This window comes from Micromesistius poutassou (genome assembly GCF_964030765.1).
Source record: "Micromesistius poutassou genome assembly, chromosome: 14".
Taxonomy (NCBI): Eukaryota; Metazoa; Chordata; class Actinopteri; order Gadiformes; family Gadidae; genus Micromesistius; species Micromesistius poutassou.
Window position 1 is genome coordinate 2,259,713 of NC_140284.1, and position 26,727 is coordinate 2,286,439.

Consider the following 26,727-nt stretch of genomic DNA (forward strand, 5'->3'; position numbering starts at 1 on the left):
GAACAGAAGTGTAAAACATATACGCTTGGAACTGGTGTACATAAACACCCTTGGGTGTCTAACACAGTTACATACATCAAGTCAAATATTTATCAATACTTCTTCAAAGTTAAACTGTCAATTATCTTTTCAATCAACATGTTAAAAGTTTTGCCTTATTTATTGCATTCGACAAATTTGTATTGTGCCATCTATTTGACAGATAGGCCTATGCATTGGTACTCGTTTAATAATATTGTTTGAGTAGAAGTGTACGTCTCAGCTTGGAGAGCGGTCGTCGCCTTCACTTCACTTCACTGCTTCACACTCGGCCTCCTCTGTGAACTTAATCTGCACCACCTCAACCGTGTTGGTCAACAAATGTGTTTTGTCACTTCCTTCGATATGATCGTCTAATAAATGTTATTAATGTTATTTCACTTCATGAGCAAGTGCTTCCTACTAACAACCTGAAGATATGGAACAGTCTGGAATAAATGGAGGCCTGCAATGTTCTTTATATCAATTAAAGAAAGTGTAGACTAGATCGAAACCACGTGGCTTTTAAAACAATATAGCTTTTGTTTACCCAGGTGGGTGCTTAACCTTTACCCAGTGTCATGTGACGTGTCATGTGATGGATGTGTCCAACCAGTTGAAGAAACTGGTACGACAATGTTGGAGTGAAATTGTGTAGACTATATGCAAATCCCCAGAGCAGAAAGAAACACAAACGTTTGAATATTCATTAGGCCTACACAAACACACTCCTGGTGTGTTTTGCAGTTCCCGTTTAGAATAACCGCACACACACAAAAACAAGTACAACAACTTTTGGTTAAGAAGTCTGCCTTTATATTATTACAGGTGGTCCTACAACAACAAGCAAAAGTCATTTCGATACGATATGAAGTTACTTGATGTCAGAACTGATTCAGTCGGGTCTAAGTCTAATCTGTTATTCTCTCTACCTCCTCAAAATCTCTACAAGACTTTTCTGTTGGTCCTTTTGGCATTCACGTGCAGTGCGGTAGTCCACCAGCAGAGGGCGCTCTTCCTACAGGGTTTAAGGCATTTCGAGGAGTGTAGATCACTTAGCTAGATTAGTCCAGTCGATCTGTGCTCACGCTTCACATTAGATTCCATACTTGGTCTTCAGCTCCTCCACCATAGCGATGTATTCAGTCATTGCGTCATCCTGGCTCTTTCCTGTTCAAAACAACCAGGATAAATATACTATTTTACTCAGCCGTTTGACAAGACATAGTCCAAAGGTAAAATATTAAAACTTGCTGTTGAATATACTTGCACACCGAAAGTGATTGAAACAGGAAATGGAGTGGTTAATGTTGGAGTGGTTAAAAATGTTAGAATTTGGAGTGTGATGGATTCAGCGCCTGAGCCAGGGCCGTTTCTGACAATGCGGTTGCATAGCGGCCCCGAAGACAGCTGCTAGGCTGACCAGGTGACCAGGTGACCAGGTGACCAGGTGACCAGGTGACCAGGTGTCCTGCTTTGTGTGGGACTGCACAGCATTTTATCTCTTGCCCGCGCCCCACACATGTCTTGCATTTTGATTGTCTCTCGTATTCAAAGTCAAACCATCAATCATGGGGCTTGGGGTTTGACGTCAATCTAACTGCATACATGTGGGTCAACCTGTCACTGTCTTAACGCTACGACCAACACTTAGAGGTCATCACAAAGTCACTGGCCACGCAGATTTAGGCGGAATATGATTGAAAGTACCTCAAACTAAAATAACTAGAGCTGAAAGATTGTTTTTTTGTTTTCCTTAATTTTGTATTCCTTAAAAAAAAAACGTAGCAAGTTGACCCATGACATTTTTCAAACAGTTTGATATTTTTTTGACTAAAATGCCTTTCGACAAACCCTGCCAGGACCATTTAATTGAAAATCAGATAAAATCCAATCTTTTTTTCTTTTTCTTTAGCTCGGTTGACTCCCATACAATGTTTTCCGTTTCTACGGTCTGGAGTGAGCATGAGGTGGGCGGGACTAAGCCACTCCACATTCAGACGAGAAGCTTATTATCAGAACGCAGCAGCTACAATAACTGAACAAGGTTAAACTCACACGGCAAAACACACCATACACAAACACACCGACAAATCAACCAAACGCTTACCTTTAACTGCATCCCACGCGTTCCACTTGGCTTTTCCAGTGAAGTCAAACATGCCGGGGAAAGCTGGAGAGACAAAAATGTGTATAGAAACATTCACCAGATAAAAGAGTTGTGTTGTGTCTAGGCAGCGAACAGACCAGTTTGGGGATAACCAGCATCACAAGGTTTGTTCCTGACGATTATTCCATTGTGCTGCTTTGACTGAACTCTCACACCCAGAGATGCAGCATTAACAGCCTGGATATTCAAAGGCGGACATTTTCATGGGAACCACCTGGCTATTATTTTTTCTTTATTTTTATTTTTTCATATGCATGTAGTCATAAGCAGACATGCGGCACCCAAACATTTCCAAGAGGAGAAACCATGAAAGGCATATGCAAAGACTGCTGCATTTCATTCAAGCCTTATGCTGATAGTAATCTGAACCTATTATGGAAGAGTGATAACAATGCCCATTCATTTTGGCAGTGTACTTTTAACCAATAACCTGCTGCAAGATCTAGGTGCTGTTTTGAATGCATTGTCCACCTAAATGTAGAATTCCCTCCAGAAGCAGATTTTTGCTAAAGAAATTGGCCTCTAAAGTTTTGGCCTCTTTGTGACTGAACCTCATGTCACTTTCTCTAGTGCAGGCAGCTGGGGGTGTGGTGCAAGATCAACCAAACACTTCAAATCTAAAAGCATGCCAAGTTGAATCATGAACCAATGTTTTTATATTATATCTATATATAAATAATCTCATGAATGGAAACAATATAAAAAAAACATTTCAGAACAAAAATATCTTACCATTATATTAGGCTTTTAATACCATTGGTCTAAACTATTGCTACATGTTCTAAAAAACAAATAGTTGGTTACAGACAACTACAAACAAACATTGTACTGATGAAGCCACACACAGTATGAAGACATACTGTGTGTGAAGACATACTGTGTATGAGACATGCGGGCGTGTGTGTGCGCAGGGGCGTAAAATAAATAAGTTTTACTAGCAGGCAGCTAGGATGATATAGCCATTTTCTAGAAAATAGAAAATAAGTTATTCAGAACCTGACTTCCTCAATTTTGTCTTCCTTCCCTGTCTTTCTTCACCTTTCTCTTCTGAGAGCCAGACTTCAACGTATTTAACTGTGGCTGTGACATATTGCCGCATGACATTTGTGATGGGTCATGGAATCCAGGGACACAAGTCACAAAGCCAACATTCGCGGACATGAACAAAGAAGCGATTTTTTTTCAAAATAAGTGATTTTCGTACCTTCAGTCCACTAAAAGGAAAATAACACCACATCAACATTAACGACTGCTTTTGATAACCATTGTTCAAACCACTTTCTGCCCTGCCAGACCACTGACAGGCCGTGACAGGGGGTATGGCTTATCTAAATGAGATGCAAATGAGCACCATTGTGCTCCCCAGCCAAAACCTCCTCAGCTGAAAACTGAACCTTTGAAAGGCTTTTTCTGCTCTTTCTCTTTTCTGATTTGTCTACATTCAAATGGCCACAACTTCTTCAAATATTATCAGATGTCCATGTGTTACACATCGTTGGAAAGCTTAGAAACTACACTTTCAGAATCTGTGAATAACTCAAAATGCCCCAGGGACTACTTGTTCCCCTGGTTTCCATGACCTGTCACATTTAGTTATGTTATTAAACTCTGCCTTGGGCCCCCCCAAGCCTGTCCCACTTACACCCGCAGTCCGTCGGCCCTGTGTGTGCGTGTGTGCGTGTGTGTGTGTACCTGTGCTGTTGTCCCCCATGGACGCCTGCTTGAAGAGGGCGTAGATCTTCAGCATCTCCGCATCTTCTGGTTTGCTCTTCAGCTGCTTCACCTCGGCGGCAGCGGCATCAAACTTAGCCTGGAACAACACAGAGGGAAACAAAGCACCGTTATTATTGTACTGATATTTACAGATCCTCCAGAGGCTAACAGTGAACTCAGATGTCAGGTAGCGGCTCGGCATCTTAGGGAAGCCTACAGGTTAGGCTGCTGACATCAAGGTTATGAGGTGTGTGCGTGCGTGCGTGATACACACACACACACAGTAAGATTCCATCATTACTTCCACCGCGACAAGACCACCTGAGCTGACCAAAATGTCCATGTGTTTCCAGTACTTGGGTCAGAAAAGCTGCAATAGAGCTGCCTCTGACGGATTTCACAACAGCACAAAGAGGCTAGTGATTAGCTCAGAGTCTTTGGCAGATCAGAAGCCCCTCAGCTTGTGGTTGGTCGGTACCACCGCGTGCCAACTAGGGCAGAGAGGAAGTGAAAAGACCCATGAGCAGAATTCAAATTAAAAGGTGGAAATCAAGTAATCAAGAAGAGGAAGAACTATCTTTGCCTACATTGTATAACTTTCCTTCTTTATTGCAATCTCATCCTTAATAGGTCACTCAGAAGGCAAACTAAGGGAAAGCTTTCTGAATAAAAGCACACCAAACATGATTCTATGAATCTATAATGTTGTAGGGCAGTCCAGTCGCTACAGGAAAGGCAATCTGCATTAATGTTAGGCTCCAAAACCATCGGCCCTGTGCAAAGGCCGCTGATAACAGAAGAGCAGATCAGGTTGCAGAGAAGTGCTTACCTGGCAATATTAGTTATCAGGGATCTGCCCCAAGTCTGTTGTCAACTGCCACAAACTACATCAATATTGATCTGCTTTGTGTCAAAGTGTCAAACATACTTCTGTTGACTTAACCATGACTGAATAACATGTCTTTGATAAACATTTGTTTTCACTTTGACACTTAACTGAGCTAAAGGACGTTGCAGATCTCAAACACAACACATAGATCTATAGTTGCAGCACACATGTTGTGCAGTGCAATGCACACAGGTTAAACCAGCCATCACTAAACCCACTCGAGAGTTATACTACATGGCAACATGTAGCAACTGCTCTGTGACTCATTTATCTTGCAGACTTTGCAATAAACCGTCAACTTCTACAAGCTGTGTTCTGTATTTCATGTCATTTCATGTCATGAACCAGGGACCTCCTTCACATCTGTGCTCTACAGCTGGGAATCTTCCATTGACTGGCGAAGATCAGGCTATATTTTAAGGAGGAGTCTTCCATACTCGTAGGTAATAAGAAGAAGCTTGGTAAATATGGTAAAATTGTATAGGTAATTATGCTGTGTTTACTGGACGTAAACATCTCAAAATCATCATCAACTTGTCTATAAGACAAACAGTGGAAACATGTATTTCAGATGTCTGAAATGTCCCAACCCTAGGGTCCTGTTCCCCACACTATCACCGCACCATATGGACATGCAGGAGTAATGCTTCTTCCCTATGGTCCTACCTGGATAACTGTAGCTTTAGGTACCTTTAGGTTATCTTGCCATATATTTCTTTCAGTACACCAGGTTTGGTGATGATTGCCCCGCCTAAATGAACCCAGCCACCTAAAAGTGGGCACAGTTGGCCATCCTGGGCCATGTTGTTACAGATTATGGGCTCCTAAGGAACTTCTGTTCATCGTGAGGAAAGAAAATTGTCTACAAAAATCCGGCCCGCAGTGTAATTTAATCTGGCCCGCTAGATAATATCGAATAATATCTATCAGAACTGGCCCGCCGGCATATCGCGGCATATCAGCGTGTCGGCGCGGTAACCCTGGCGCGTCAACTCCCCCCCCCCCCCTCAACAACCCCGTCAGCCCCGCTGTACAGTTTTGACACCCCTGGTCTAGGTACTATAACTTTAGTCACAAGCCACGCCCATTTGGTTGTCACGGCCTCATTCAAAAGTATCAAAACGTTTCTCAACTTGTTCTGCTATTTGTCCTAAAGACCCTTTGTATTGGACTCGAGATCATAGGATCTTGATGAGGGTTTAATGCCACATTGTGCCACGCCCTTTTTTCTGAGTTATTGGCCCCTGGAGGCTTTATTTTAACAGTACAGATTTCTCTTCTCGTTGGATGGAAAATATTGGTCCATAGATGGTATCTTAGAAGGGATTTTCATTGAGTAAAACAACCTAGAATCCTTATGGTCGAGATTTTTTACAAATACTTTCCAGGCAGGAAGTAATAGGTCATGGGTCCATCATGAGGGGATATGGTTTAATGGGTCAGGAGATAAGCATGTTCAAAGATAGCATTTCAGACGATGGCTATAGCGCCACCATTGGGCCGATCAGTGTGTGACTCTAGTGAAGTTTCATACAAAGCGAGACGTTTTGGCTAGGTATGTGCACAATAATAAATTCAGCGACATTACAATAGGGGGCCCGCTTGGCCCCCTAATAACACTCGACAGGATGAGCCCTCATTACCAGGGTTGGGTACCAAGTCCTCACGCCAAACAATGCCTGTTGTGTTGTGAGAGGCTATTGTCAGAAGGAGCCCCCGCCCTGAAACAGCGTGCCAGCCTCTTGAAAGGATGAAGTCAACTCCCTCCGGGATGATCCACGGTACAAAGTTACTAATCAACCGTACGCGCGGAGACAGGGACACCCGAGAGACACCTGATCGCCCCTAAACCGAGACGGCCTGACGCGGAGGCCTGGTTTCGGAGGGACCCCGTGATCAACGCCGGACTACATAACGGTAGTACTGTGTTGTAGATAAATACTAACAGTCTCTATTAACATTTGTAATATTAAAATATATACACACCTTGAGATCAGCCATTGCAGAACCGTTTGAAATGAGGACCACTTTCTACTACAAAGGCAGACCGCTGGTGTGAATAAACGCACGATTTTCTGCAGCCTTTATGAGCTCGGTGTGAGGACCCTGGGGGCGACGCGCTGCTATTGGCTGACGAGGATGTTTCCTTGAAGGCTCGCGGCCCATTGGCTGAGAAGTGAGGGCAGAAACCAATCAGATCCCTGGGTTTGGAAACGCTTCTACCGAGACGGGGGCAAGGGGTACTGGGGCAAGGGGTACTGGGCCAACCGCCAAGGGTATATATCTTTATATATTCTTTATATGTTATATTCTTTTTTTTAAATCAATTAATAAAGTTGTTATATAGCTATATTTACGCAGTCGTGTTTATGCAGACATGTAAGTCCATGCCGCGGTATACTATACATAAATATGTACAAATTAAACTACACTAAATACAATTAATCATAATAATGGAATTTAGTTCATAATTTATTAGATAAAAAATATATATTCTAAGTACACGTGGCTAAAATATCTAATGCGTGGCCTAGTTTATATTGAGTGTGTGTGTGTGTGTGTGTGTGTGTGTGTGTGTGTGTGTGTGTGTGTGTGTGTGTGTGTGTGTGTGTGTGTGTGTGTGTGTGTGTGTGTGTGCGCGCATCGATGCTCGGTGCTCTACACGTCAGGTCTGATGACTCAACTCGGATGGGACGACCGGTGTTGCCAGATTGGGTGGGGAAATCTGGCCCAATCTGGCAACACCGGGGGGCGACTGCTCTGGTCTGTTGTTGAAACACCGGAAGCAGTAGAACCAAAACATGCAGCCAGCCCAGCAGCGAGTGCGACGCCACCACACCGACACCCCTCAAACATCAGCGAGTGTGATATGAAAAGGCCCGGGCTGAGCATCATACAACTAGGCAGGCAATTTATCATAAGGAAAAAGTCTACATTTGAATTCAGACATTATGTCCGGTGACGCGGTGGTGACCGTGCGGCTGGTGAGGTCCTTTGAGCACAGGAACTTCAAACCGGTGGTGTTCCGTGGCGTGGATCTGGAGCAGAGCGTAGAGGACTTCATCAAGCATATCAGAACAGGTGGGGGGTGCTCCACTAGCCTGGCTATTGCCAGACCAAGTCCAATCGTAGATCGCACGTTGGTCTGGTAAGGGTGCCGTCATTTTCTCCTGCACAAGAGGCGGGCGTAGTTCAAATGGCTGCAAGCAATTGGCCACCAGCGGGGCTAGCTGGTAGATTAAACTTTTACCAAAACCAGTCGGCAGTAAAGCAAATACATCCTTTTTTTGGAGGAATTGCTCCAGAGCAAGTTTCTGCTCAGCTTTCAAAGAAAACGTGCCCCTGAAATCATTTAAACCAGCAGCGACAGCTGCATCAACGGGCAGCGGTTGCTCCGCTTCGGCTGCTTGCGACGTTTCTCTTGTCGTCATCGTGGTTAACCAGCCAATAGCGCGCCAGGTGAAAAAAGCCAGCTTGGTGATTGGTGCCAAACGGATTGGGATAGGAAACAGGAAGATTAAACATGTTCCTTTCCATCCCCATGTGCAGATGTGGGTGGGGCTACCCAATCTAGTGCTCCACAGTATAGTGACTACCATGTCCACTGCTGTTCCTTGTGCAGATCACTCGGGCTGGTATATATACACTATAGTAGACGCTTGATGTCTTGCAAAAATAACGGAATGTCCAGATGAGATTCAAAAGAAAGTGTCTTATGTATGAGTCCGATTCAATGCTCATTCAAACACATATGCAAAGTAAATATTATTGTTGAAAATGAAAACATAAGAAGGTCTAAATACTTTTTTTTTTTGCTTTTCCAGCCAAAAACCACCCCCAAGTTCTCAGGTCCTTTCCTTGGACAACTTGCCCTGTAGGGGCAAGAATGAAAACAAAGTAATCGGCTCATACACAGAGACTAGTGAATGTAAACTAAAATGTAAGTCTTAAGTATAGAAGTATAGAATATCAAATCCATTAATGTGACCGTGTCCTCCCCAGATGTGGCCACCAGAGCTGGTCTCCCACCTCCCTTCAAGAAGTTTGGATATGGTGAGTTTATCTGGAATAAGTCACAGTCACTCTCATGTTAATTCAAGCAAATTCAATATTAGAATTTTAAAGTTATATTTGCAATGTGTCATGTAACCATCTGGACATATCTGTAATCAATGGTGATTTCAATAAATCACATCTTATGGAGAACGTTCTGCCAATCTATTGATCTTTGGTGTAAAATACACATACTGTACCCCTGAAATCTCCAATAAATACGTTATAATACAGTAATAAAATATGCTCCCCATATTCCTACAGTGTACATGGGGTGTAGACTGGGTAGCCCCGCCCATTCTGCCGGCGATTTGAGTTTGCCCTGCAGAAGGGTCTGGAGAAGAGCAATACATTTCTTTCTAGTTTCGATACGTTTTTGCGGGAGCCAATCACCAAGCTGGCTTTTCCCCCTGGCGCGTTATTGGCTGGTTTAACACAATGACGACAGGGAAGCGACGGCAAGCAGCCAATTGCGTACAGAGTCAATTTAACTCCGCCCGTTGATCACGCCTCTTGTGCTGAAGAAAATGACAGCAGCTTCCCCAGGCTGGCAATAGCCAGGCTACATGGGGTAGTGGGAGCATCGTTTGATGGAGGAAATTGGTCTACAGATCAAATACGCTACCAAACACATAAGGTAGCATTTTTTGATAGGGTAGCATGATTCGATAGACTCTGACAAGGGAGCATACATTGGCAGAACAGAGTATTGAATCATACCTACCTGCCACTAGTGAGTAGTGATGGCCAGATGAAGCTTCATAATACTTTGAAGCTTTCCAGTCAGATGTGTTGAAAAATGGTTCAGTTCTCGAGGCTTCGGATGCTCACTAGGGACACCTAGTGGTCAATAAAATACAAGAAAAATACATGTCTACCTTTTGATCTGAACACAAAACCCATGAAGACACTGAATGGTCTCCCATCCAAACGCAGACCTCTCCCAGTGCTGCTTAGCTAAAGTACCAGTCATACCCATTAGGCTATGGTTAACCATGGGAAATGTTTTACTATGTACTATAGGATTATGCAGGACTTGATTCATAAATCTAGACATCAAAAATGGAAAATAGAACAATTCTGCCATAGGTTTTGATGTAGGCCCTACCAAACTCAGTTAGGCTTTTAGAAAGCATACTAAATTGAAGTTCTGACTTTGTAACACAGAAACGTTTTGGCCAGTGAACCAGACTCCGGAACTGCGTTCCGAAACAGTTGTGTCTAAGTAGAGAGGTTAGTGTGTGGTGTCACAGTGTAGTAGTGACACCACTACTCACTCCCTGTACACTGTAAGAATATGGGGAGCCTATTTTGATACTGTATTGTAACGTTTGTATTGTTGATTTCAGGGTACAGTATGTGTATTTTACACCACGGATCAATATTGTCGGCATGCGCAGAACCACTAGGTAGCACGGTTTGATCAGGGAGCATAGTTTGGCAAAACACCGGCCAGCCCGTACCTCTCTCTTCGTTTACAAGGAGCATAACATCGACATTCCCCAAACCCCTCACTTCCCCAGCCAGCCGAGAGAGGGAACTGTACCGTCACAGTTCCACAGCCAGTTAGAGTGGACAGGACACAGTTATATTGAGTGTTGGTCCTGGTCATTGACCGGACACTGTTATATTGAGTGTCGGTCATGGACAGGACACTGTAAAACAACGTGGTAACAGAGTGAAATAAGTGAACCTGAGGTCAGTCTCGAGAGTGAACATTGAACTTAGAATATGCATGCATTGTTTGATTCTGTCAAAGTTTGAAGCGCTGCCTAAATGGGAAGCTTCTCCTGATCTGCTCTTGTGAGGTATCTGCCTCATCTAATGGGTGTCAATTATTGGACGTTCAATTGCAGCTGCACAAAAGCTATTTCACAAATGTTTGTATTTTATGCTGTAGACCTAACAACAACATTTGTTCCTTTCTTATTGCATTTCTAGACACGCTGAAGATCATTCACCAAGCGCATGGAGCCAAGGTACAGGGCTCTGCAGGATGTAGGGTATACCAGGGGCCAAAGTAGAGGGGGCCACAGTAGAGGGCGTACCAGGGGCCACAGTAGAGGGGGCCACAGTAGAGGGGGCCAGGGAGAGGGTGTACCAGGGGCCACAGTAGAGGGGGCCACAGTAGAGGGGGTACCAGGGGCCACAGTAGAGGGGGCCAGGGAGAGGGTGTACCAGGGGCCACAGTAGAGGGGGCCACAGTAGAGGGTGTACCAGGGGCCACAGTAGAGGGGGCCACAGTAGAGGGGGTACCAGGGGCCACAGTAGAGGGGGCCAGGGAGAGGGTGTACCAGGGGCCACAGTAGAGGGGGCCAGGGATACCCAACATACTGTGGGGATAATACCAACCAAATGCCAGTGAAAGAAGATTAAATAATTGATCGTACACATTAATCAGCACTTTTCTACTAATTGATTTGAAGAAAAATGAATCTGCTATACAAGACTATAATGATCCCTTTGTGAAAAATGAGACTCGGATGTGAAAGAGACAAAGAAACACAAAAGTCTAAAGGAACATTCTCCTCCCAGACCAACGAGTTGGTGATGAGCCTGGAGGACGACGACACACTCATCCTGCGTCCAGGACTGACTCTGGCGGCTGCTGGAGTAGGTGAGGACACGCCGGCCCATACCTCAACCTTATCTTCGTATCTTTACGTATCTCTATCCACCCATCTCATACTGCCAGTGCAGCCCGTTTCAAAACCCTCCTTTTGGGGACCAGCCGACGGCTCGGCCTCTCATATCGCTGCTTGGGGTGCAGTGGCTCTTCGGTACGGGCCGGTCGTGGCCGCTTCCTCGAGAACCACTCATCCAAACAACCTCCCCGCTGCGCTCCAGTCACCCGCCGAGTGTGAACCCCGATCGGCGCGAGAAAACATGGGGACGTGCAGACACCTCTTATTATAGTCGGTGCTATAACGGTAGTCTAGCCAGCATCCAAGAGACCACGTGAACCGCAGACTATGAGCCGTCGGCCTCGCGTCGGCCCGGTGGGGTTAGGGGTCTGGAGGGGCCTGGAGCCCCCCCCCCCCCCCGGCTGTAGAACGCCGCTGGGCCTTTGTTTTGTTTCATAGTTTGATGCGGAATAAGTCGACGCTGCTGCACTGCGTTGGGTCCCCAGCGGTACACACGGCGCGCGTGAAGGAGATCGGAGGAACGGCTCTAGAGACGAAGGCCGAGGGAACGCATACATACAAACTGTCGGTCCCTCACCATGTGGGGAGAGTTACTAATTCACTGCTATTTAATCACTACTTTTTATGCATTCAGCTGACACTGAATTCCAAAGTGTCATGTTTCGTTGATGTCGTTTGAGAAGCGGGTTTGGGCGAGGGCGCCCTGCTCAAGGGTCTGAACGGGTTAGGCAGCAGACATTGTGGTTCAGTCCCTGAACCTCTTGGTTTGGGGGTCGAAACACTAGTTGTTTGAAACTAGTTTGAAACTAGTTAAACTAGTCAAACTAGTTGTTTGAATACTGAAATACTTGAATACACATTGGAACCTTAACATCTGAACCTATCCCCGTCCTATAAAGCAAGGGCCTTTGTTACTGTTGCACTATTCCATGGATCAAATCCCAGCCTAAGGAGTCATCCAGTGCCAAGTAGTTCAATTCAGTTTTATTTGTATAGCCCTTAATCTGGCCCTTTTGCTATATGTTTAAAATAGAAATCGCCTGGTTCGATTCATCACTTTTCTCGACTCAGATGTTTCTGAATTGTTAATAAATGTTTCATACACATGTATATGTTAATATCTTCCATTACAATATGTTCCCTCCCTTGTGCCTGTGGAGTTCATTCCAGTTGTAAGTTGATACCGTTGTGTCCTTACAGCTAATGAAACAGAGATGGCCTTCTTCAGTGGAAAAGACTACGGCCTCTTTAAGGCCAACCCTGAGACTGTGTGGTGACGACAGCCCAGGGAGACATAACAGCGCGCTGAACCGAAACACGTGTGAAACGTACCGACGAGCTCAAAAGAACACGCTACACACACTGATGCTGCAGCTGTCAAGATAAGCCTTCAAACAGAGACCAGAAATGTTTTTTTCATTTGGACACCATTAAGTGTTTTGGAGTTGTGGGTATAGTTTATTTCAAATAAAGGTTGTCCTGTGTTGAATATTAAGTTTGATCCACACTTCCATAGTCACGAAATGCAGCAGGATGCGCTTAAATATCACAGCTTTTCAGTAAGTAGTATACTATGATTACTGCATTACTTTTTTGATTAAAATTTCATATTCATCTGTTGGGTTGACGTTATCTAATGATGAATAAAACAGATGGCCCAGATTGGAGTCTTATTTCAGTAACTGAGTTTCTTCCCCAACTAAAAGTGAGATAATCATAGTCGCGATTAATCCTGAAATAATGAGTCAGGGTACAAATGTGGTGTTTCAGTGATATACATATTTGCTTTTCCACAGGAGGATAAACAGTGCAGTTACTCCATTTGTATAAACATGTGTATTAGTATTAACATTAGTTTAAGTATGAAAATGAATGGTAAACAAACAATTGCAATTGTTTGTCTCAAACATTCCTGTTGCTTGTCCAATGGCAATGAAGGCAACCTGAAACAACATCGAAGGTCTGATGCATGTGTAAACAAAAGATACCGTGACAAAACAGGATAAATGCGATAGTTGAGGAAATGACTGGCAGCATCAAGGAGATTAGACCCCAACAGGGGTCAAAAATAATGGCACGGACTGTTGTCTATGCCACTAGTTTGGCATAGATTGTTGAAAAACTGCATCACAAAACGTATAAAACAGGTACAGCGTGGCGTGGTGTGTTGTATATCCGCCTGCGTATCCATCAGGTCTGGTCCATGAGGACCTGATCACAGGGAGAACCCAGCGTGGTCCTGATGGTGGTGTAGCATCTCATCAAGGAGACCTCGTAGACCATGCAGTAAAATATGCCTCACCACTGGTGGTTCCATTAGTCCCCCTCATCCCTCACCGTAGCGGGAGGCTGGCATGTGACAGTGGTGATAAACCACTTCCTTGAGAAATGGAGAAGACATCTCATTTTTTGTACCCCCCCCGTTGTGATTGTAACTTCTAACAGCCACCTCTGTATCAAGAACAACAGTCTTGAAGAGGACTTTTAAGTATACAAGTACATTCAATCGTCTTTTTAGGGGGTCTTTAAGAGATTGTTTTGTCTCAAGGTCATGTATTACATACACATTTCAGACCTGGCAGTGGAAATGGAAATCACCTGTTCGACAAGCTATGTAGCTTAAAATGACCTGGTCATATTTGTAGTCTGATCGATAGTGATTTCAACAATGTTATGAATGAAATCACACCCTACAACTGATCTATTCTACAAACAAAACATTCTGGCCAGCCCGTTCCTCTCTTTGTTGACGAGAATCTTACTAACGACCCTCCAAATCCCCCTCCCACTCACGCCACACACACAGCCCCGCTGCCCTCGCGCGTGACACAAAAACACAGCCAGTTAAGAGCGCACAGAACACCGTTAATGACTTGTTTGAATACCGAAAGACATCCTACACATTGGAACCTTAACAGCTGAACCTATCCCCGTCCTATGAAGCAAGGGCCTTTGTTACTGTTGCACTATTCCAAGGATCAAATCCCAGCCTAAGGAGTCATCCAGTGCCAAGTAGTTCAATTCAGTTTTATTTGTATATCCCTTAATCCCCTGTACAGTCTCAAAGGGCTTGACAGGCCATATATTTATGACAATAGTTTCACATACACAGAGGTAAGTGAATCTGAAGGCCATTTGACATATCTTCAATGCAGAATACAATAACATGTTTTTAGTTTGTCACAAGATATCCCTGTAGTCTTCTGTAATCAATTCCAAATCAAATATAATGCACCTATTGCATTTATTGTGAGTGACGACTCACAATTATTTAGATAGATCGAAGGCACCGCCAATGAAACATCTTCTTTAATGATTCTGATGTATTTAAACATATCCAAATATTAAAAAGTCCACACCACTGGACTGCACACTATTAAATGGTCTCTTTGACCGACAAAGGCTGTTAATATTGTCATTAAACACTTAATTAAGTGTTTCCAACTCAAAAGTTGACTGTTGATTGTTTAACAAGTAAAATATATAAAAAGGTTTTTACAGAATGAGACAAAACGTGGTTGGCTGATTAGTGCAGACTAGTGTAAACTGGTTGTATATTTCAGTCAGTCAGCAGTCGTACCGTCACAAAGACAATTTAAAAAGAAACCATCCATGTTCACCGTCGGCTGAATCCATCCACAAGTCCTCTGGCATAACTTCAATTTGCGTCACTCCCCTGCTGGTTCCTCAGCAGTCTGCCACCACCACCACCCCGTTGCTTCTCCCTACTCCCTGGCCCTTGCGCGGCCTCTTGCTCTCCCAGCCGCGGCGGATCCTGCTGAGCCTGCAGGCGAGGCAGGGCAGGGCCAGCAGCAGCCTGGCCACCAGCACCGCGCAGGGCAGCGCCAGGGCCAGGACGAACACGGGGGGCAGGTAGAAGGCGTAGGAGCCCGGGGAGAAGGCCCTGTCCCAGCCGAAGAAGAGCGTGTGCATCACGGCCAGCGTCAGCGCTGCGTAGCCCAGGCCCGACTGCCGCACGCGCACACACACACACACACACACACACACACACACACACACACACACACACACACACACACACACACACACACACACACACACACACACACACACACACACACACACACACACACACACACACACACACGCTGAATTAAGTAGACACAAGTGAAATTCCCTTATAAAAAATCTGCTTATGAGGGAGTGTCTAATAAATGAATGGTCTGAGCTGTAAAACATGCCATGCCACTGTGAGAATGTATTGAAATGACATGTGTTCATTATATCGTTTAGCTGGCCTCGTCACGATCCTTATTTCTTACGTTACACATAACGTGTCCGTTCATATAACGAGGCTTTGTTCTGACCTGGACAAACGTGAACTCCCTCCAGTTCAACGTGTTTCCGACCGAGGGCAGAGAGGTGAGGGCCAACACACAGAGAACTCCAAATCCCAGAATCCCGCTGGACAAGTACAGGTCTGACCGCCACACGCTCTGCTCCACCCAGGAGTCGGGAATCTCCGCCTTCACCTGGAGAAGCAGAGCCACGAAGCCACCACAGGTTCACAGAGAGCAACCAGCAAGGGAAGAACGCAGAGTTCAGCTCAACGCACACATGGTGTTGTAAGACGCGTGGTGGATTGCGGCTGATACTGACAGCTGCAAGGACATAGTAGTAGTTTGTTTGAGTTAGTTTATTTATTTATTGAGCATGTATCACCGCCCTGCCGTTTGTGGGACGAAGCAGTCCTCTCCTGATAATCTCCAGAGTATTAGGAGTATTATTATGAGGATGTCTAGTGTTACGTGTGAACAATGCGGCGTTGTGCAGCGAGGACGTCAGAGAGAGAGAGAGTGGTCACACTGAAGATTTACAACAGTCCTATGGAGGACACACACACAAACACACACACACACACACACGCACGCACCTGTCTGTAGGCTGCGTTGAGGAGGTTGTACTGGGCGGCTCTACGTATGGAGAGACACATGCTGTAGACGCCGTGCAGCCCCGCACACAGGAAGCTCAGCAGGCCCAGCTGCTTGCGGCTGCCCAGCCAGCCGTCCAGCCAGCGGGGGAACCTCCTGTACTTGGTTCCCCTGCTCAGCTGAATGCCTGCAGCCAGCAGACCTGGGGACCAGAGGGTCAGAGCTTTAACACAGGGTCCCTTCACTAGATCGACTGACGTGACAGAAGGGAGCCCTGAACTCAAAGCCCTTCAAAGTGTCTTCCACGGCTCCGACAGTCGGAGGGCTTCTTAAGAGCCCCCATCGTTAGTGCAGTGGGTTGAGCAACAGCAGTCGCCATAGTTGGTCTTTTTAAAAAGGTGTTGTGATGACCTGGATTTCAGATTGCACCTACCTGGCAGGTAGACCAGCGCCAGGGTCACCATGGCGACGGCCGGCAGCGTCTGGTTGACGGTCTCCAGGGGCAGCTGGTAGAGGTGGTTCTGGCCGGACGCCAGGTACGGCAGGAGCACGCCCTTCAGCGAGCCGTAGCCGTACAGGAAGAGGAAGAGGAGGAGCGTGGTGAGCACCGGGCCCCGCCACGAGGGGAAGGCGCGCAGGGGGGCCTCCTCCAGGGCCCCCGCGGCCCCCAGGCACCCCATGTCCAGGGGGCTGAAGCCCATGCGGTGGGCCAGCTGCACCACCGCCGCCTTGGAGTCTGGCCCGTCGCCGCAGATCAGCACCTGGCGGGGGGGGGGGGCGGGGGGGGGCGGGGGAGAAGAGAGGGTCAGGTGTCTCCGGGGCGCACTCCCACTAGGCCTGTCTGCACCGTTGCCCCGAGTACGTCTGCCCCCTAAAGTCTGGATGGTCGGGCTGGTGTGAGCGCGCCGTCCGTCCTCCAGTACAGTTCAGCGCCGTGGCCTCGGTTCACTGCGGAGAGGTGTGCTGCCTCAGGCCGCGGTACAGACGCTGATGAGCCGACACACGCGCACACGCCGCACGGATACGCAACCGGATGTATGTACAAGACCCAGTTGAGACTGCCCTAGTGTGAGCACAGGCCAGCGGCACAGTGGGGGTGGGGGGTGGTGGGGGGTGGTGGGGGGGGCAATCGTACTTGCCCTGTACTACGGTACAGGGCAACTTTGCCTAGTGTGAGTGCGCTCTCAGCAGGGGGTGTGGGGGATGGAGGGCGGGTCAGGGTCTCAGATCAGCACCTAGCAGGGGGTGTAGGGGTGTGGGGGGAGGGTCTGGCAGTGGGCCCATCTGTTTATATTATCTTATACTCAAATGAATGAAGTGTAAAGTGGGTGTTTTCGTTTTTTGTTTCATTTTTCGTTATTTTGAAATGAGTTAAAAGGCGCAATGTGTACGTGTAACTTACACTCCCAACAAATAGGGGGCAGCATGTAACCAGAGGGTTTTGGTGGCCGTCCCCATTGCATTCTAACTGGTCTGAACCGTGAATCAACAAACACTAAGCAAACATATTACCACCGTCATTAACGTTATATAAGTAACTACCTGTACTAGCCATCGCAACATATCCAACGTTAGCATTAAAAGCTGTTTATTTACCAGTCTAAAAAGGCAGCAAGGTGTGGTCGCTATCAAACAGAATTCCTTTACTGGCCAAGAGCATTCTCCAGCAGTGGAAAACCAAAGCCATTTGTTAAGTTTCTTCTGCTTCTATTTCCATCATACGTTTTCTTTTGCAACGCTTGAAATCGGTCGGAATATGCTCTGGGCAGGCAGTGCTACTCCTTCACCCCCTGATGGAAGTCCGGACGTGGCAGTGACCCCCCCGACCTCTCCAGGTACAAAGTGGGTCTTATGAGACGCTACTTGCCAGTGCTAGCTGCCGGGCTAGCTGCTAACTTGAGTAAAGTAAACATATCTGAAACATAATACATAGTACGTCTTTGACAACGCGTCTTAATTGGTTAGATATGGCACAACCAGCAGTCAGCTGAAGTGGGCTGTGAGACTGTCTGGAGGTGACCTTGCCTGACCTTAATGAGCCAGTTGACCTCTAGGACCACTCTCGGCTCATTTCTGACCCATCGGGGCCATCTCTTCCCTGTTGGGTTCAATCCCTGGTGCCTGCCCACCACAGCAGCAGCATCCCCGACGGCAGAGAGAGAGGGGATGTTTTGGGGGTTTAGCCTCAAAATCAACGCCTCAACTGCTCAACTTTTTTGTCACCCGTCTTTCCAACTCTAGAATCTTACCCAACAGCTTTTACTTAAATATTTCCTCCTCCCCAGTCGAGCAGGTAACACTATGGCGTACTACAATGCTGTTGGGGTCAAAGATCGCCTGAAATCAGCTGACGCCCTCCTCCTGACACGTACTTTATGACGACTATGACCTGTCTATGTATTTCAATAAATGCTAATTACTTATGAAAGTAGAAACTAAGCAAATATTGATGCAGTGCAGAGTGCAATTATCCAAACGATTAAAGACATGGCATCAAAATAATTAATATCCACACTAATTATTCAGTCATTAAGTACTCTCTCTGCCGTTGGGGAATGCTGCTGTGACAGGCGGCGCCATGGACTGAACCCAACATCAGCTGACTGATGGTTGTCCCATATCTAACCAATCTGACGCGTTGTCAAAGACTTATCCTTCCTTGTGTGCCGCTGACTGATGAGAGCTAAAACCATTGCAGTTTTTGTAGATCATGCATTAGTATTATTGAGTTATCACAAAACAATATTCAACAAATTATAAAAAAAACTACTTCCCATTGATTGATCACATTTATAAAATCCCAACGATACGCATTGAAAAGCATTACTAGAGTCTTGTGTGGCCCCTAGGGGGGGGGGGGCTGAGTGGCCCCTAGAGTCCTGTGTGTGGCCCCTAGGGGGAGGGCTGAGTGGCCCCTAGAGTCCTGTGTGTGGCCCCTAGGGGGAGGGGGGCTGAGTGGCCCCTAGAGTCCTGTGTGTGGCCCCTAGGGGGGGGGCTGAGTGGCCCCTAGAGTCCTGTGTGTGGCCCCTAGGGGGAGGGCTGAGTGGCCCCTAGAGTCCTGTGTGTGGCCCCTAGGGGGAGGGGGGCTGAGTGGCCCCTAGAGTCCTGTGTGTGGCCCCTAGGGGGAGGGCTGAGTGGCCCCTAGAGTCCTGTGTGTGGCCCCTAGGGGGAGGGGGGCTGAGTGGCCCCTAGAGTCCTGTGTGTGGCCCCTAGGGGGAGGGCTGAGTGGCCCCTAGAGTCCTGTGTGTGGCCCCTAGGGGGAGGGCTGAGTGGCCCCTACCTGCCTGCTGCCGTCGTGGGCCCCGGTCTGAAGGCTCCAGGCCGAGACCCCGTTGAAGCCCTTCACCACGTGGCTCCGGGGGAACAGCCGGGCCAGGCGGTGGGCGTTGGACGCCCCCGCCGCCCCGCCGCCGCCGCCGCCCAGCCGCTCCGCGTTGCTGACGTCCACCAGCACCTTCCCGGCCAGCGCCTCCCTCAGCCCCGCCAGGCTGGGGTAGTGCTCCGGGAACACGGCCACGAAGACAACCCGCTCCGCGCCCGCCGCCGCCTCCATCTGCGAGCCCAGCTCCGTGCCCTCGGGGAACAGGCCCGCGGGGAGGCGCGACGGGTCCCGGCTGCCCACCAGCGCCCGGTGGCCGGAGGCCAGCAGCCTGCTGCAGAGGGAGCGGGAGAAGTCCCCGGAGCCCAGGACGCCCACCGCAGGGTGGACCCTGGGGGGCCCGAGCTCCTCCTCGCTGTGGAGGACCTCCACCTCCTCCTCCTCTTCCTCCACCTCCTCCTCGAGTCCGGACTCCACCAGCAGGGGGGTTCTCATCCCCCCCACAGACATGACGGACAGGCCGTGTGGTCACGGTCCGGGTACTGCAGGGTGAGGAGGTGGGATGGAGGGAGAACGGTGTGTGTTGTAGTGAATGGTAAAGCTACTTCGCAGACTGTGTACAAACAAAGCATTTTTACCAAAGAGGTCATAACGGGATTGGGAACTGTTCTAGGTCAAGTGAAAAATGAAATGAAATGAAATGAGATGAAATGTGAGACAGTAGGCATAAAAGAAAGTATAGGCCTACTGTTTCTATGAAATAATAGCAATTCAAATAATTCCACATTAACTGTATTTATTAACTTATTTTACAACATGTATAAACCCCTAATCGAACAGAACCGTTCGCCAGCCCACCAAATCATTTTACCCATTAGATTGGTAAACAAAACCGCAGCATTGTTGCAGAAGTAGAATAAAAACGAAACTGTCAACATCGCTACAGCGTACTCCAAAGAGGCGCAATATTCTGGGATCAGAACAGGAACCTAGCCTCGAGGTTTCACCATAAATCGGAACCTAACGCCTGCTTGTCCTCTGCTCGGGGGAAAGTCCTAGCCGACACAACGAAACACCCTCTTCCATAACATCTCTTATCGTTAGAAATCAATGTTGCATAGAACAAGAAGCATCGAAACCGTAGGCCTACCTTAATCGTTGTTAAAAAATGCGTTCTACGACTGTCTTTTAAGTAGTCTAGATGGTGTTCCACATGCCATGCGTCCGCCGGACCTTGATGCATGACTCGTCAAGGGTTTGAAAGTTGTTATATATCCTGAAGCCACGCCCACCAGCTGGGGCCGTGAGATAAATAAAACGCAGATAGGCCTTCTGCCTGGAACAGCGTGGAACGTTACAACCTGTGCTTGAAATATTTCCAGGAAAGACAAAAAAAAATATATAGGCCCATATATAGGCTATAAGAGTCATGTTATTTCCTACAACATATAGACTCCATACACGTATTTATTGTGGAGAACAGGGAAACTATTTGTTTCTGAAAGTTGAAATATTGGTATATTAAATTCATACAATTAGCCTTTGTTGCCAGCTAGTAAAAAATATACAACTAAACCACTGTAAATTAAGCACTGTAAATACACTGTGTCTTTGCATTACTTTTGTGTTTATTGAAGTCTCCTTGTGTTTCTCTTATAAATAGTATTATTTAATAAGCATTGTTGAAGGGTACCTGAGACTCAAGCATTTCATTGCTGTTGCTTTAATTGTTGTGAATGTGACAAATTAACTACATTTTAAAACAGCCACATCCTTTGTTTAAAAATGATTCATCTCGAAAGGATGCATTCTAATTGACTACCGGTCTTCCAAATGTTCTTATGAATATGCCAACCCCTGGCTATATCCACTGAGTAGGTCAGGAGATAAGAAGAAGATCCACCTCTCAAGCCCTGTGTTGGATATTAATTGGATAGCGAGCTCGAATTGAAAAATAGATCCGCAAAAAAATAGTGCATCCTGATCCGTTATAAATAGTACGCTTCGCATTGTGTTATTAAAATGTGGAACACGTCGACCATGATTAAGGGTTCTCTACGCGGACAGCCCGATGTCATTTAAGTAGTAAGTTCCTCCACAGCCTGTAGGGGGCAGTGTCCCCTCCACAGCCCGTGATATATGGTTTCATGCATCATTCTCTTCTAACGTCACATGTATTTATTAAAATTCAAACACATGTTCTACATACTCTATTAGTCCCCAAAGACCCCATCGATTCATAAAGTGTGTGTTTTTCGAGTGGCACTGTGGGATGACCTGAGGAATTGAGTGTCTGCAAACTGGTGATTGACGCAACCGCATCCTAGTCTAAAATACACACTAATTACGTTGACAACGTGGTTATGCTGAGCCGAGGCCTGCGTGGTCAGGGAAACAGTCCGAGGGAGCTCCATGTAGACGCTCTCACACTTCAGCTAACAATTGCGATGCCCAGATATAGGGTTACACACACAGCCGCGGTGACGTCTGACGCAAACACACACACACACACACACACACAAAATACAATCAGGGAAGATGTCTTCCTTCATTGATCCTCCAGGGAAATCAGAGAATACCAATCCTTGGGTTCCTCCAGGGTTAGTCTGTCCGTGTGTTTCCTCTCCTGTGATTCAACAACACCTGATACACAGGGATAAGGGATGTAACCTGGACCAGTCGGTGTGTGTGTGTGTTTAAATGAAATTAACTGTGGATGTTCTACAATGTGTGTAATAAAGACAAATGTGAGACTTTTTATTGGATTATTAACAATGTTTTTTTTATGTTTTTTTCTGACACAGAATCTTATTGTGTGCCTATATCCACCTCTAGCTTCTCCCTCCCTCGTCCAAGGCGTGCCTTCCTGCTGACCTCTGAGCAGCTTCACCTCCAGCAGCACTCCGCCGTGGACTGACCTTCCTCCAAGCCCCCGTCCAGCCAATCAGAGAGAGGGACCGAGAGGCAGGCGTCACCCAAGGCCCTCCCAGCCAGAGAGAGAGAGAGAGAGAGAGAGAGAGAGAGAAAGAGAGAGAGAAACAGAGAGAGAGAGAGAGAGAGAGCGTGAGAGTGAGAGTGAGAGTGAGTGAGAGAGAGAGAAACAGAGAGAGAGAGAGAGAGAGCGATAGAGCAGGGGACAGGAGTCAGAACATAATAGATATGCAGGACTGGGCCTGGAGGAGAGAAAGAGGGATATAGTTCAAGCCCAGAGAAAGAGAGAGAGAGGAGGGAGAGAGCAAGAGACATACTGTAGCTGACGTTGAAGCCCTGAGAGAGATACAGCAAGAGAGAGAAAGAGAGAGAGAAAACGAGGAGAGGAAGGGAGTGAGGCGGTGGAGGGAGAGACAAATGAAAGAAAATGGTGACAGACGATACACGCTACAGTGTGAGAGCGGGAGCAGACAGAGACTGCGCGGGCGGGTGTGCCTGTGAGGAGAACACGAAACACAATCCTCCCTGGACATTTAAAATGTCTAAATGACGGTAGAAAGTAACGACGTCAAGTGTGCCTGCCTGCAGTTAAATTGCATTTTTGAAAGTTTGGGTTGTGTATGTATTAATGTAGACAATCTAACCCATTATTCCAATGTATGACGGTTCATAAGTCCTTTACTGGGAATTTGTCAGAGTGAGTCACAGCATCAGTATTTGACACTCATTCATTCACCACGTATTCTCCTGAAGGCCAGCCTTTCCCACAAATGAGTGTCTGACCTATTTTAATCGGGACGGCAATTGGCAGAGTGAAATTCATTTCGGCGCTATTATATGTGAATTCATATTCCGATTAGAACAGATAAGTGTTCTTGTTTGCTCCGTGGGTCTGTTGTGCTCCGATGCTGTGGGCAGGGCTGTTTGACCGCCTTTCCTCACACCTAACTGGATTCCCTGAACCTCGTACCGCGAGCAGGATGTCAAAACGGAAATACAAGGAATAATGAACCGACGTTGGCTGCACCAAAGCCATTTGAAACGCTGAGAGGCTTTGATGTGGTTTCTGTCGGGAGCTGCTCTGTAAGAGAGGAGCCTCACAATGAAGAGATTGGGCAGACATCTCGAAAACAATGCATTCTCAGTTTTGTAAAAAAAAAAAAAAAAAAAAAGAGTCAGTAATGTGTGTCTTTGAGTAGCATTTAAATTGTTTTGTGTGTCTCATAATCGGTGACTCGTGTGTTTCTGGCTGAGGTTGTCCTTATTTTTCAGTGCAAGTTCGTTATGAGGTTGTGAGAAATGTAGCGTTACACACTCATCACATTTGATTATTGCTGTGATGTTCTTTTTTTTAAATTAAATAAATAATTGTCTATACATTTTAAAGTCATGTTTTTTTGTGTGTTCTTTATCAGAAGCTCATAATTGTAGATGTCATGGCGAGATCACAATCTATCTGTCTGGGTTCGGGTCCCGGGGAGAGTCTCTGGGGGAGGGTGAGGTGAAGGCCGGGGTTACACCGGCTTCCTAGGGAACATGCCCCGCCCATTTGATGCTGCAAGCCCCTCCCCCTCTCAGCATCAGAAGGTCCTGACGCTGTTGAGCTGCAGTGTGTCAGCGTATTCACGTCTGCCCTCCCCCCTCACTCTCCCTCTCAAATACATATCAAAATTATATAATACATATGCACCCCCACTCACTGACGCTCGGGCGTGCACACACACGTGGGGGGGGGGGGGGGGGGGGGGGGAGCCCCGTAGTGACATCATATCCTGCAGGGAGCACCCCCTCCTGGGCACTGATGGAGTCATTTAGTTGATGATTTGTTGTTCAGCTACTTAAAACAAGGTCAACCACACTCCAGTCTCTCAAAGGGGAGATGCTTTCTAATGTGTGTGTGTGTGTGTGTGTGTGTGTGTGTGTGTGTGTGTGTGTGTGTGTGTGTGTGTGTGTGTGTGGTTTAACAGGCGTCTGTGGATGAACCTGTTTGCCAATGCTACACGTGGTCACATTATTCAAAACATGATTTATTTGATAAATGAATGCTCCTTATGAAAACACAAATTATCTTCCCTAATTTCTAAAGTCACCAGCCTCCGCTGATGTTCAGCCTATGGCACACATCTGTGGCCAATGTGATCATTACAGCAACCCGTTACCGCGCTGACCTCCAGAAGGACCTGACCTCCAGAAGGGCCTGACCTCCAGGACCTGACCTCCAGAGGAGGTCAGACACCAATGGATCATTGTGCGTATTTTGAATATTGTACACAGTTGATATAGTTTGGTGGTGGTTGTTGTAGTCCATGTGTATTTTGGATAGGGTTTGGGGTTATGTCAGGGGCGTGCACTTATTCAGGAAGAAGAAGAAGAAGAAGAAGAAGAAGAAGAAATTCATTTAATTTGCATGTTTTTGCCGTGTGTGACTGTGTGTGTGAGTGTTGTGTTCTGCGTGTTATGAAGTGAGCCCCTGTTGTCGCAGTGGCCCTCCTCTCTATATATATAGTCCGTAGCCTCTGGACTGTGTGTGTGTAGCCCTCCCATTGGTTCGTGATCATCAATGTCCTACACACACACACACACACACACACACACACACACACACACACAAACATTACACACACTTGCCACACAAAACACTGTCCTAACCTATTACCCATCATGCCTTGATAACCAGCGGTGCAAAGCGATGGTTGGTGTGCTTGATGTCATTGTTAAGCATGTCCACATCTGTCTCTGGTTCTGAACCCATTGTCTCGTTCTATATCTCCTCATTTGACAGATATCATCACTGGTTGGTTTTCCATTAGAACACTTTCCATATACAAACAGGTCCCTGGTGTGTCCTTACATTGACTAAATGTATCCATGGTGGACAAGAACAAAATCATTTAATGATTTGAACATAATTTGACACATCCCCAATTAAATAATAAAAACGTATAATAAATAATGTGAAAAAAATGTGCTTATCCTGCATTCAATGTGTAAGCCTTGGTTCTTTTAAAATACCATTTTCTTTTGCAGGAACAGTATTTGTTGGCTGTTGGCTGTACTTGAAATACTTTTTTAATTGTATTTGACCATTCTTGATATCCTAGATTTGACATTAGATATAATCATTTAACCAGGAACGCTTTTCCTTCTTTACCTTGTGGTTCATTTTCCTGAAGCCTTCAGGACCAGCATAGAGATGACTGGACGCTGCTGCACAGTGGAGACAGACGGAAGACTTCCACACGCTGTCCTCTCTCTAAGTATCACGTGCATGAACGTATGAGGACGGCTCTTTGGTTCAGCAGCCATCACGTCACATTCCAACACATTCACAGTTCACGGAGCCAGCTGTAGGGCGATGGGGCAGACACATCCAGAGAGGAGCATATAGCTCCCAGTAGTCCCTCTATCTCTCTCGCTCCTCCTCTCTCTCTCTCTGTTTGTCTAATTATGTCATATGAATGCAGAATTTTATGAATACAAATACTCACACACACATGCCAGCATAGTTGTCACGCGTCGGGCTGTCGGATAGAACCTGTTTATCCAGAAGCTGACATGTTTATTTTTCATAATAGTTTAATTGTTTAATGCAATAATGCAATAATGCCATGCAATGTTCTTTTTTATTTATTATTCATTTATTTTTTGTGATTGATTATGGACCAGCAAGCGACAGTGGTTGGTGCATCTGCCCCCTGTGCAGCTTTTTAGTATTTGCATGGGGTTAGCATTATAAATGAGCATAGGGTTAGCATTATAAATGAGCATTAGCATGGACACACATCATCTGAGGAGAGGTGATGGGTCCTGACTCATCAGAAAGCCCCTCGTGAGCCGTCCATCACCACATGTGAAACCGAAACCAAAGGCTGTCGTTTTCACGGCTATTAACGTCAAAGAACCTCACCTTAGTGTGATATCCTACACACACATTTAGTGTCACATGCATGCATGCACGTACACACACACACACACACACACACACACCGACGGCGTAGCTTAAGTTTGAGTATTTCCTCAGGGTTTTTAGTGCAAATCATTTTTGGGGTAGGCTACTCCTGAATCAGGTGATCCTAAAGAACATTTGATGATGCTGA

The 26,727-nt window shown here is 46.4% G+C and overlaps 3 protein-coding genes across 3 annotated transcripts; 1 reads left to right on the forward strand and 2 right to left on the reverse strand.

Moving 5' to 3' along the window:
- Nucleotides 1-811: 811 nt before the first annotated feature.
- dbi (diazepam binding inhibitor (GABA receptor modulator, acyl-CoA binding protein)) lies at nucleotides 812-6,913 on the reverse strand. Its single transcript, XM_084478129.1, has 4 exons — nucleotides 6,777-6,913; nucleotides 3,881-3,998; nucleotides 2,129-2,191; nucleotides 812-1,188 (listed from the first exon to the last, which is right to left on the reverse strand). Exons 1-4 carry the CDS (start codon nucleotides 6,789-6,791, stop codon nucleotides 1,115-1,117), a joined length of 270 nt encoding a protein of 89 aa, XP_084334255.1. The 5' UTR covers nucleotides 6,792-6,913; the 3' UTR covers nucleotides 812-1,114.
- Nucleotides 6,914-7,586: 673 nt separating this feature from the next.
- cUnh2orf76 (chromosome Un C2orf76 homolog) lies at nucleotides 7,587-13,150 on the forward strand. The gene is made up of 5 exons (XM_084478716.1): nucleotides 7,587-7,871; nucleotides 8,793-8,843; nucleotides 10,785-10,822; nucleotides 11,379-11,460; nucleotides 12,689-13,150. Exons 1-5 carry the CDS (start codon nucleotides 7,742-7,744, stop codon nucleotides 12,763-12,765), a joined length of 378 nt encoding a protein of 125 aa, XP_084334842.1. The 5' UTR covers nucleotides 7,587-7,741; the 3' UTR covers nucleotides 12,766-13,150.
- A 109-nt stretch (nucleotides 13,151-13,259) lies between these two features.
- Nucleotides 13,260-20,945, reverse strand: steap3 (STEAP family member 3, metalloreductase). Its single transcript, XM_084478715.1, has 6 exons — nucleotides 20,850-20,945; nucleotides 19,661-20,241; nucleotides 16,814-17,141; nucleotides 16,383-16,582; nucleotides 15,817-15,981; nucleotides 13,260-15,457 (listed from the first exon to the last, which is right to left on the reverse strand). The coding sequence occupies exons 2-6, from the start codon at nucleotides 20,207-20,209 to the stop codon at nucleotides 15,176-15,178; spliced, it is 1,524 nt and encodes a 507-aa protein (XP_084334841.1). The 5' UTR covers nucleotides 20,210-20,241; nucleotides 20,850-20,945; the 3' UTR covers nucleotides 13,260-15,175.
- Between the last annotated feature and the right edge of the window lie 5,782 nt (nucleotides 20,946-26,727).

Excerpts from the sequence above, each read along its gene's own strand:
- cUnh2orf76 (XM_084478716.1), top strand. The coding sequence starts at position 7,742 with ATGTCCGGTGACGCGGTGGTGACCGTGCGGCTGGTGAGGTCCTTTGAG. Across the intron at positions 8,844-10,784 it reads CTTCAAGAAGTTTGGATATG|ACACGCTGAAGATCATTCAC; the intron begins GTGAGTTTATCT and ends TTGCATTTCTAG. Across the intron at positions 10,823-11,378 it reads ACCAAGCGCATGGAGCCAAG|ACCAACGAGTTGGTGATGAG; the intron begins GTACAGGGCTCT and ends TTCTCCTCCCAG.
- dbi (XM_084478129.1), bottom strand. Across the intron at positions 2,192-3,880 it reads CATGGGGGACAACAGCACAG|CTTTCCCCGGCATGTTTGAC; the intron begins GTACACACACAC and ends TTGTCTCTCCAG. Across the intron at positions 1,189-2,128 it reads CGCGTGGGATGCAGTTAAAG|GAAAGAGCCAGGATGACGCA; the intron begins GTAAGCGTTTGG and ends TGTTTTGAACAG.
- steap3 (XM_084478715.1), bottom strand. The coding sequence starts at position 20,209 with ATGTCTGTGGGGGGGATGAGAACCCCCCTGCTGGTGGAGTCCGGACTC. Across the intron at positions 17,142-19,660 it reads CCCACGACGGCAGCAGGCAG|GTGCTGATCTGCGGCGACGG; the intron begins GTAGGGGCCACT and ends CCCCCCCGCCAG. Across the intron at positions 16,583-16,813 it reads GGCGCTGGTCTACCTGCCAG|GTCTGCTGGCTGCAGGCATT; the intron begins GTAGGTGCAATC and ends TCTGGTCCCCAG.